The 9,891-nt window shown below is 57.0% G+C and overlaps 1 protein-coding gene across 1 annotated transcript; it reads right to left on the reverse strand.

Annotated features, from left to right (window-relative positions):
• Nucleotides 1-208: 208 nt before the first annotated feature.
• SMCR8 (SMCR8-C9orf72 complex subunit) lies at nt 209-9,604 on the reverse strand. Its single transcript, XM_058703762.1, has 2 exons — nt 6,750-9,604; nt 209-674 (listed from the first exon to the last, which is right to left on the reverse strand). The coding sequence occupies exons 1-2, from the start codon at nt 9,107-9,109 to the stop codon at nt 221-223; spliced, it is 2,814 nt and encodes a 937-aa protein (XP_058559745.1). The 5' UTR covers nt 9,110-9,604; the 3' UTR covers nt 209-220.
• Between the last annotated feature and the right edge of the window lie 287 nt (nt 9,605-9,891).

Genomic DNA, 9,891 nt, shown 5'->3' on the forward strand with positions numbered 1-9,891 from the left:
GTCCTTACCGACGCCTTCGGAGAGCCAGGCGCCCGCCTCTGCCAGGGTCCCGACTCCCACACCGCCCGAGGCCACGTGGGAACCTGCGCCGCCACCTTGGTTTCCTTCCCACTCAGGTCACCAGCAGCCTAGACAGCTCAGAGGGCCGCCTGCTCGTGCCAACCCCTCCCCTCCCCGTACCCTGAGTCACAGGTCTTGGTCACAGTGGCTGGGACTGACCTCAGATTTTGTACAAAAAGCTGGGGACGTAGTCGAACCTGAGCGTGGGGTGGCCGGTCCCGGGAGGCTCCTGCACGTAGTGCAGCTTCAGCAGCTCAGCCAGGTACTGGACCACCTTCGTGTCTTCGTTCACCAGACCCAGGTTCAGCTTCAGGAAGCTCGCCCGGCGGCTGGCCAGCAGTTCCTCGGTCTCCCTGTCGTGGGCAGGCAGGTGCAGGTGGTGGCAAAAGGTGTAGAGGAAGGCCTTGGAGCAGAGCTGGGTGAGCACGCTCTGGACGTGCAGGTAGTAGGTGCTGCCCCGCTTGATGTGAGTGCGGTGGTCGGCCAGCCGGGGCACCAGGGCGCCTCTGTAGAGGGGGCAGCGCAGGGTTTTGCTGTCCAGGTCCAGGATGCTCGTGTAGCGGCTGTAGCGGCTCAGGGTGTGGAGGGTGCCGGCGGCGGCTGGGGACGTCACTCTGAAACACACAGGCCAACGTCAGGAGGAAAGACTCGGGGCGGGGCGGGGCGGGGGAGTCTTCCCGCTTCCAGGCCGGCCTCCGCCGGCCAATACTCACTGGCTCTTTCTGGAAGGCAGATCTGATCATGATGCTCTTCAAAGGGCTCCTCGCCACCCCCGTGACCAAGTTCAAGTGCCCTGGCATGGCCCACGGGCCCTGCTTCCTGTTGGCCTCTGAGGCCCCATCTGTTACATCCACGACTTCCTTGTGGCCACGCCAAGCTTTCAGAAGGGCCTCAAAATCACCGGCCTTCGTGCTCTGCCCAGAATGCCCTTCCCTTCCATTGGTACTTGGTTTATGGCAATTCGAGCCTTACCCAGCCATCCCTGATCCCCTCCTCTGCTTCCCTGCTTTCTTTGCTTTGTGACCCTGGCCAAGTTCCTTAGCCCTTCAGAGCCCCCTCTGTAAAACAGAGATCACTGGTCCTGCCTCAAGCGGTCACCGCAGAGACAAAATGGGCTGTGCTTAGGAGAGTGCCTGGCCCTCAGTATTACCAGCCCAGCAATGATCAGCGTGGGGACTGCCATTCAGCTCTTGTCTTTCCCACTGGACAAGGCTTCTGCAGACCCAGGACCATCTGATTTGGCCTCCTGCCCCACTGCCCACTACTGTGCCCATACATCAGAGGCAGGCAAGGCTTGTTCAGTGAGGGAAGGGGTCAGGGTGATCAGCCCTAGTAGCTCTGTACAATCCTCTAGATCAGGGGCGCCTGGGGGGCTCAGTCAATTAAGCATCCGACTCTTGGTTCTGGCTCATGATCTCACGGTTTGTGAGTTCGAGCCCTGCGTCGGGCTCTGTGCTGACAGCTCGGAGCCTGGAGCCTGCTTTGGATTCTGTTGTCTCCTTCTCTCTCTGCCCCTCCCCAACTTGTGTTCTGTCTCTCTGTGTCTCTCAAAAAATAAATAAATGTAGAAAAAAAAAAAAATCCTCTAGTTGAATTTTCCCAGAGAGTCACCCTGCAGTCTGGCAAATGTCTGCCTGACCAGAAATTTCATAGGCGGACACAGTTCTGGAATTCAGGGCTTGTGCCAGACCTGAGATACTGTGGACAAAGGGCTGACAATCACTTGGGACCAAGGTAACCTCCTATTTTTTCCTTCCTGGGTGCTGTCATCTTCTCGTGTAGTTAACAGCATCTACTACATACCAGGCAGTGACCTAGGGGCTGAACAGGCAACGAAGAATGAGCCTGGTCAGCTGGGAAAAAAGGACAGGCACACGGTAGGTACACTGAGTAGAGATGTGGTCTGGGTCTCCACGGGGAGGCCCGGGGCCAGGAAAATCCTGGAAGAACGGCCTCGGAGCTGGGCCTTACAAGAAAGGTGGGCTCCGAGAACCTCAGGGAGCATCCAGACCATACAAGAACAGGACCACAGAGACGGGAAAACAGCCACATGGGCCATGTGTCGTGAAAACCACGAGGAGAGCAGTGGGGTGGGGACCCCATCACATAGGTGATGAAGAAGCAGGGCTTGCAGGTGGCTCACTGGCTTCTCGGGGACACCGCCTTCTCAGTCCACTCCTGAGGCACCCTTACCTCCCTCGGAAGGGGGCCCAGGCCGCAGGCCAAATGCCTCCTCAACCTCGGCACATCCAGCCCCCCGAGGTTCTGCCGCAGCAGAAAAAGCCAGGCCTCACCCCATCTTCCTGTCCCTCCATTCCAGCCACCTGTCCTGCTGGAACACCCTGCCTCGGCCCTGCCACTCCCAGGAGCTCTGACACCCCCACACCTACCCCTACCTACAGAGGCACCACTTTTTTTAAAAAATTTTTTTTTTCAACGTTTTTTATTTATTTTTGGGACAGAGAGAGACATAGCATGAACGGGGGAGGGGCAGAGAGAGAGGGAGACACAGAACCGGAAACAGGCTCCAGGCTCCGAGCCATCAGCCCAGAGCCTGACGCGGGGCTCGAACTCACGGACCGCGAGATCGTGACCTGGCTGAAGTCGGACGCTTAACCGACTGCGCCACCCAGGCGCCCCTAGAGGCACCACTTTTTAAGAAGATGCTGCTCCTTCTAACTCTCCCTCCGCCTGTTTCCCACGAAGCTCGTCAGGAGGCGAGCCAGCACGGAAAGAGGAAAAGCCCCAGGCCTTTGGGCCTCTGCTCCTCCCACACCTGTCTTAGGTTCATTACCGCCCATCCCAACACCGGAGGCAGCCTCTGGACACATGTGGACACTGAAGCCCAGAGAGGGGCCGTGGCTCACACCAGGTCCCCCAGCTAGAAAGTGGCTGAGCCAGGACGCAACCAGGGCCTCTACCCGCCCCTCCACCCCACACAACTAGCACTCCCTCCCGTGAGTACTGAGCTCTGTTTTTCAAACAGTCCAGCGCTTGTTCCTGCTACCTGGAAGCAATACAATTACCCCTCATTTTGATTTCAAATGGGAAACCAACATGAGTATTTACCCATCTCTTATACCCACGTGTGATAGATCTGATGGACGAGCATTTCCAGGCAGAAAGCCTACTTCAGTGGAAAAAAAATCCAAGGGCGGTGAAACCGGCAGTTTTGGGGTGAGAGTCTTTAAAAACAGGTTATCATCTGAGCTGATTTTGGCTGGAGTCAAAGCACCTGAGAGGGGACAGACCCTCCTGGGTCAGAGTTCTCGGATTCCAGATTAACCCAGCACGGGGGGATCAACCCCTGCCATTGCTGAGCAACCCATCCCTGGGCAGGAACTTCACGGCCACTCTTCTACTCCTCCTCTCGAATGCTGGCCCTCGGACGGGCCTCAATCTGCCTCGCGGTTTGAAGACTGCTTCTGCCTGCTGGGCTGCCTCACCACCTCTCCGCAACTCTGAGCATGTCCAAGGGCAGGGTCCACACGGGGGCTCTGCGACATTCCGGATGCGCACCTTCCCCACGGCTGCACACGGTAAGCATCTTAAGCCCCGCTCACAGACGTGTCCAACAAGCTTTGCGAACGAACGAGAAGAGAAGACTGGCCCAAATTCACACGGCGGACAGTGGCAGCGTCAGGACCTGAGCTCACAGCGCCCACTGTGTCCCTCCCTAACCACAAGGAACCACGACTCCTCGGGTTTTCATCTCAGAATGAGAATGAGAATTTCATTCTCAGAATTCATACTGGGTCGACTGCTCACCTCCCAGGATTTCTTTGGGTGAGCGGTGGCCAAACCAGTCCCCACTCGGGTGACGTGCCCCCTAGGGAACAAGGCCTCCGACCCCTGCCCACCGTACCTCGTACCAGAGCGGGACCCTCTGGAGGCAGACGCTGCCAATTCCCAGCGTGTGCGCACGTCCAGAAGGTCTGAGAAGCAGAGCAACGGGAGGCACGTCCCCCCCTAGGGAATGTCTGCAAAGCTCTCGCCTGTCACTTCTGATGGGTCCCTCGCCTTCACAGAGGGATGCTGAAAGGCTCTAGAGCCTGGCCGGGGAGGGCCACGCTCAGCGGCTGCTGCCTTGGCCCGCCTGCCCTGAGTCGGTACGCGTCCCTGCGAGGTTATCCGAGAAAGGCTCACAGTGATCAGGTACAGACCTGACGCGATGGGCCCTTCCACACCTGCTCTCACGACGCAGGTCTCGTCAGCTCCGTGTGCAGATACAAACAGGCTCAGAGGTCAGGCTGACAGAGCGGTGACAGAGCTGGGGCTGGCGTGGGGGGCCCCATGAAGACAGCGCCTGTCCTATCACGGGGATGCACCATGGCTGACTCACCTTACAATTCTGGCAGCAGGCCGGGTGGCCGGCATTTAATAGCCGCCTATAAACTTTTGACAAATGGTCATTCAGTGATCCAACCCTCTCATCTGCTCAGGAGGGAACAGAGTCTCGCGTGGAGGAGTGACCTGTGGCTAAATACTGGTAGGGCCGGCCCCAGGACTCAGACCAACTCGAACCCTTTGCACCTCGGGGAGCCCGTCCGCCAGCTGCTCTCTCGCACCCACAGACTTCATTACTGGATCACAGCAGGTGTTCCAAGGCAGACCAGCCTAGGCCTCAGAATCCTCAACACAGCACTCCAGCCAGGTACCCAAGAGAGCAGAGCTGGTGTAAGAGATGAACTTCTTTTGCCGTTCTGGCACATTCTAAGGAGGGAATTTCAGGGAAAGCAGAAAGGGCGACACTGTCCCGAGCCTGGTCCTGGATAAGCGGGCCGTCAATAGATTGATGTGCGTTTTAGATTCCCATCTTTAGAGGTGAATAAGTGGAAAGGTCAAAGGTTGGGGTGAAGGGGTCAGCTGGAGAAGAGGTGTGTTTAAGGAACACCGACGCGTTATTCCACCAAGACAAGTAGCAAAGACAATCCATGAAAAGTCCTTCCCTTCCTATAACAGATGGGTTAAACCCGAGCATAGGGCTGGCATCAGCCGAGGGACGGGATCCCGAGAGGAAGGACAAAGCCCACAAGGGCACCCGGTGCAGCCCTCTAACTCCTGATTCTGCATCCACAAGCAAGGACTCAACTCGGTGGTTTCCTGTGTGGCCCAAGGAGGGGACTGTTCCAGGTGTCTTGGCCATGTCATACCAAGTCCCCATGACACGCTGGCAAGCCCACCCTCCTGGTCACTCAAGCCGAACACCTCAAGCCTTCCCCAAGCACCTCTGTCCCTCATTTCCCACACTTCACTAACCTGCCCCGTTGGTTTTCTTAGAACACATGATGCTGTTGGAACTCTCCTCCCTGTTCAGCAAGGCTCTGGCCACCCGTCTCTGCTCCTGAACTATGAAGTCTTCCAGGGCAGCGTCCTTGCTCAGGTACCCCCAGATGGTACCCCAGCACCCGCCAGCGTGGCCAACGAGCCAAGTCAAGACGGGGAGACAACACTTGCTTGAATCTCGGCACCACGACCCCAGGGAAAGCCTAACGCAGCAAGGGTTAGAGTGAGGGCCGGGTGACTTCTGCAAGAGGAGCAAACAGGGCAACTCGGGACACGGCGACCTCACTGATACCGAGGACCTCAGCAGAAGGCAAGACGGAAAATCAGAACAAACGGTTGCTGATTGCAGCGGGGCAGAAATTCCTTTTGCTCTTTCCATGTGACGTGGGAGGTGCAGGCTGCCTGCGTCAGCGCCTCTGTTTTACAGATGTGCAAAGTGGGCCGCTGGGAAGAGGAAGAGGGCACACCCTGAGGGAAAGAGACCCTTAAACCAGACAACTTGTCAAGCAGTATTTGGAAAAAAACAAAAGAGAGTCTACTAAACCTCCAGTAACTTGGAGAAATGAAAGAGCATTCAAACAGAGAAAGTAGGAATTGGGCCTTGCATTTCCTTATTATTTCAAAGCAGGGGAGGGGCAGAGAGAGAGGGAGACACAGACTCCGAAGAAGGCTCCAGGCTCTGAGCTGTCAGCACAGAGCCCGAAGCAGGGCAGGAACTTTCGAACCACCATGAGATCATGACCTGAGGCAAAGTCAGACACTTAACCAACTGAGCCACCCAAGCGCCCCTTGCATTTCCTTACTAAGACAGACTTCTAAGTTGGGGGGCGGGGGGGGGGGGGAACAGCCTTCTAGGGCGAACAGGACAGTGGAGTAAAAGCCACTGGACCCCTCCGATGTCCCTGTCACCAGTGATGGCTGCCATCTTCTAGGAATGCCACAGACCTTTCTCAGAAGCAGGTCTCTCAATCATTTATACCATAGTGTGAATTTGAGGATCACCAAGAACCTGAGATCTGGAAGTCAGCCGTCCCCCAACGCTTGCTGGTATACCAGATAAACTCCATGTCCTACTGAGTCAGAATCTCTTGGGAGATAGGGCCCAAAAATTCACGATCTAAACAAATTCCCCTAAATAATTCTGACCCGACAGGTTGCAGACCTCAGTTGGCAACCACTTAGGAACTGCAACCCCTCACGGGAGGGACAAGGAAAGAGAAGATCAGAGAAACGGAAGGATGTGCCCAAAGTTACAGAGTTAGTGCTGGGGGTCCGGTCTGGAAGCCAGGTCTCCCGATTCTGGCCCCACCACGCGGACGCGTTAACCTCACCCAGAGGGATGGATGTTCAAAACCTCGTCTCTAACTGGACAGGGCCCTTCCCCACCCCCGATAAACAGTTACCTCTGCAGGCCGATCAGCTTCCACTTCTGAAAATCTGTGATGTGCAAAGGAGAGGAGACCCAGTGCTTCACCGGTTTGGCGTGACGGCTGTGGTTGGGGACAAAGATGGACAGCGCCGTCACGAGCTTCCTCACTATGGTCTCATCCTCCCCCAGGACCACAAGGGTCCTCCCGCTGAGCAGGGAGTAGATGGCTGGATGGGCAAAGGGGTACTGACGGATGAATTTTAAGGCGTTCTGGCCAGCCCTCTTTTTATGCCTCTCAGAAGAGGGCCCGGTGGGATGAGCAGAGGAGGGAGTCCTGTCTGAGCTGGTGGAGGCTATACTGCTCATATTACTGGTAGTGTCCGAGTAGTTGTCCAGGCTGGTCTTACTGACATCCCGGCTAGCCAGCAGGCGGCTCGGGTCCAGCTCAAAGGCAGGGAAGCCTTCAGAACTGTTGTCTCGGGAAGGGCTGGCGTTTTCCCCCGCAAAGTCCACATGGAACCCCTGGTCTTTCTGCCTGTAGCGCTGCGGGGGGCTGCTCACTACTCCGTCCGGGTCAGAGTGTGTATGGGCTGGCGTGGAGAGGGGCACCCGCAGACTGTCACTCTCCTTCCCAATGCAGCAGGAGGAGTCCGTTTGGGACAGGGTGTTTTCTAGGCTGCCCTCCTCTGCCTCAGCCAGCTCTGGCGGGCTGAGGCTCGCCTGGAAGTGGATGGCTCCCTCGCTGTCATCTGCGTACGATTCTTCTTCGTTAATGGCACTTGGGTAGGTGGCCTTAAAGTCATCGGGGATGAGGGCCTCAGAGGGGCAGGTGCTGAGGACTTCGATGCTGTCCTCGCTGATGGTCCTGTGGCTGACTGCTTTGCTCCGGACCACCTGGGGGCTCAATGGCACCGTGAGGCTGGCCTGGCTGTCAGACTTAGACAGCACAGAGGTGGACTTCTCCGTGCCCAGAACCTCGATGCTTTCGCCACTGCTGACGCTCCCTTTCATATCCATATCCAGGCAGTCCAAGTTTTCCTGGGGGTCAAAACTGCTCAATTCTGTCACCTCCACTTCCTTGTACTCCTCATCCCCAAGTTCCTGCTCCATCTTGATCGGCACAGACTCCACACTGGACTTGTAAGAACCGACGCTAATGAACACTTGAGGAATCGGACACTCTTCCGGAGACCTGGAAGGCGGCCTGCCTGGACTGGGCTTAGGGGGCGTGCTCTCTTGTTTCTCTACCATTCTGTCGTCCCCCTCCACAAAATCTTCAAAGAGGAAGTTTGTTATGTGCTGTTGCTTTAGAAGCGCTCTGTCAATCTGGCTGGTCAGGAGGTAGCACAGGTCTCCTCTGAACATGTGCTCTATGTGGCTGAGCTGAGCCAGGGTCTGGGTGAAGTACTCCGTGTCACAGAGCTCTTCCAAGGTCTTCAACTTCTTGTCAAAACACTTGGTGGACTTTGCTTTGATGAGTTTGGGGGTGTAGGCAGGTCTGCAGGCGTAAAGGTCCGCGTCAGCCGACTCATCAGGGTTAGAGGTAGTGGCTACCTGGTCGGCCTGATCCTGCGTGTGCTCTGTCTCCGCAGAACACAAGGCAGACCCCTTCGACTTCCGATGAGGGTATGAGCGGATCTGCCTCAGCAGATCTTGGTGTTCAATTATGGACTTCTCTACACTGGCCAGCTCGTTGGCTTTCTCAATTGCCTGAGATGAGTAAAAGCCCTTGTCGTTGGCCTTCTTCTGGATCTCTGTTTCGGTGTGCAGCACTGTCCTGGTGTAATCCAAGTCTTTCAGCTTTTTTTCAAGTTCTCCCGCAAATGCCTTCCTGTTGCCCGTCTTCAAGCACTCAGAAGCTTTGGAAAACTCGGCTGAGAGCTCCTGAAACTGCTGCATGATTTTGTGCTGGTCCGCTGAGATATAAGCCATGCAAAAGGGCCTCACAAAGCCCCGGGCCTCCAGGTCGTACAGGGTAAGGTGGTGCACGTACGCAAAGGCTCCCTCCTTGGAGTCTCCCAGCACCACCTTGGAGTCCTCCACAAAGTTCAGCTTGGGGTAGGCAGAACCCGGGGGATGGCCCACAAAGGAGGCCTGGTAATCCACAGACATGATCCGCAAGGAGAAGTAATTGAGATCAAAAGTACCAAAAACTTTGGTGTCATTGGGGATGGTCAGCAAGGGTTGGGGGCCCACCTGCTCGGAGAACTCGGAAATAAGGATGAAGTCCCGAGAGAACTTGGCCCCGGACAGTTTGGACCATGGGTTGGCTCCTTGGCTGGCGAAGGGGAAGAGTGGCACCGAGTACTCCTCGGGCAAGGCGGGCTCATTGTAAGGCTCCTCCTCGTACTCCTCCTCTTTGGTGAAGGCCACCACGTCAGGGGCGCTGATCATATTTCCAGATGTATGGAGAGAACATTGAGAAGAAGTGAGAAAGAATGCGGGGTAATCAATGCAGGGAAGCCATGCCTCTGGAAGAGGAAGCAAAGTCCTTGCGGTCTTCTTTGCGCCCTCAGGGGTACTAGGCTGTCTCTCGCACACTCGAAGGCTCGAACTCCCACAATCCCGTCAGAGATACAGCTAACTCTTCCAGAGCCCCGAGGGGCCTCATGAAGGCCCGCAGGTCCGGAAGACCGAGTAGGCGGGTTACCCTCCTTCTCCTCCTCCTCTGGCGAGGGCGTCCGGCGCAGGACACCTGCAGCGAGGTCACTCGCACACCCGAACCCGCCGCGACAGCAACAGCCCAGCCCTGAACCGGTGCCTAACGCGGGACTACGGGCCGCCGCAGGGGCCAGTCAAGCGCTGCCGCCCCCACGGCCCGAGGGCAGAAACCGTCGCGGCTCCTTGGACGCCACAACCTGGAGCAGGCTACCGCGGCGCCGCCATCTTGGCATCACATGACTCGCGGTGCCTTGCGCCGCGTGACCCGGAAGCGTCCGCGTAGACTTCCGAGCGGGAGAGAAAAGGATTGTGAGCGAACGACAGGTTTGGGCGGAACTTTCCAGCGGCCTCTCCCAAGGACAATCGATTTACCAACCACTGTCGGGAAAGAAAGGAAGTGGGGCGGGGGAGCGGAAACGTACAAGGGGTCCCGAGCGCGGGGTCGTCTGGGAGTTGTAGTTCGCGGTCCCGTGGCGCTCGCACCGGGCGGATGTAGCCCGAGAAGGCGGGCGGAA

This window comes from Neofelis nebulosa, chromosome 16 (genome assembly GCF_028018385.1).
Source record: "Neofelis nebulosa isolate mNeoNeb1 chromosome 16, mNeoNeb1.pri, whole genome shotgun sequence".
In the NCBI taxonomy this organism is placed as follows: Eukaryota; Metazoa; Chordata; class Mammalia; order Carnivora; family Felidae; genus Neofelis; species Neofelis nebulosa.

What these genes read in the sequence shown, in the direction of transcription:
- SMCR8 (XM_058703762.1), bottom strand. Translation starts at nt 9,109, where the DNA reads ATGATCAGCGCCCCTGACGTGGTGGCCTTCACCAAAGAGGAGGAGTAC. An exon ending in AAGCTGATCGGCCTGCAGAG is followed by an intron (nt 675 to 6,749) that starts GTAACTGTTTAT and finishes TGTGTGTTTCAG; the next exon opens with AGTGACGTCCCCAGCCGCCG.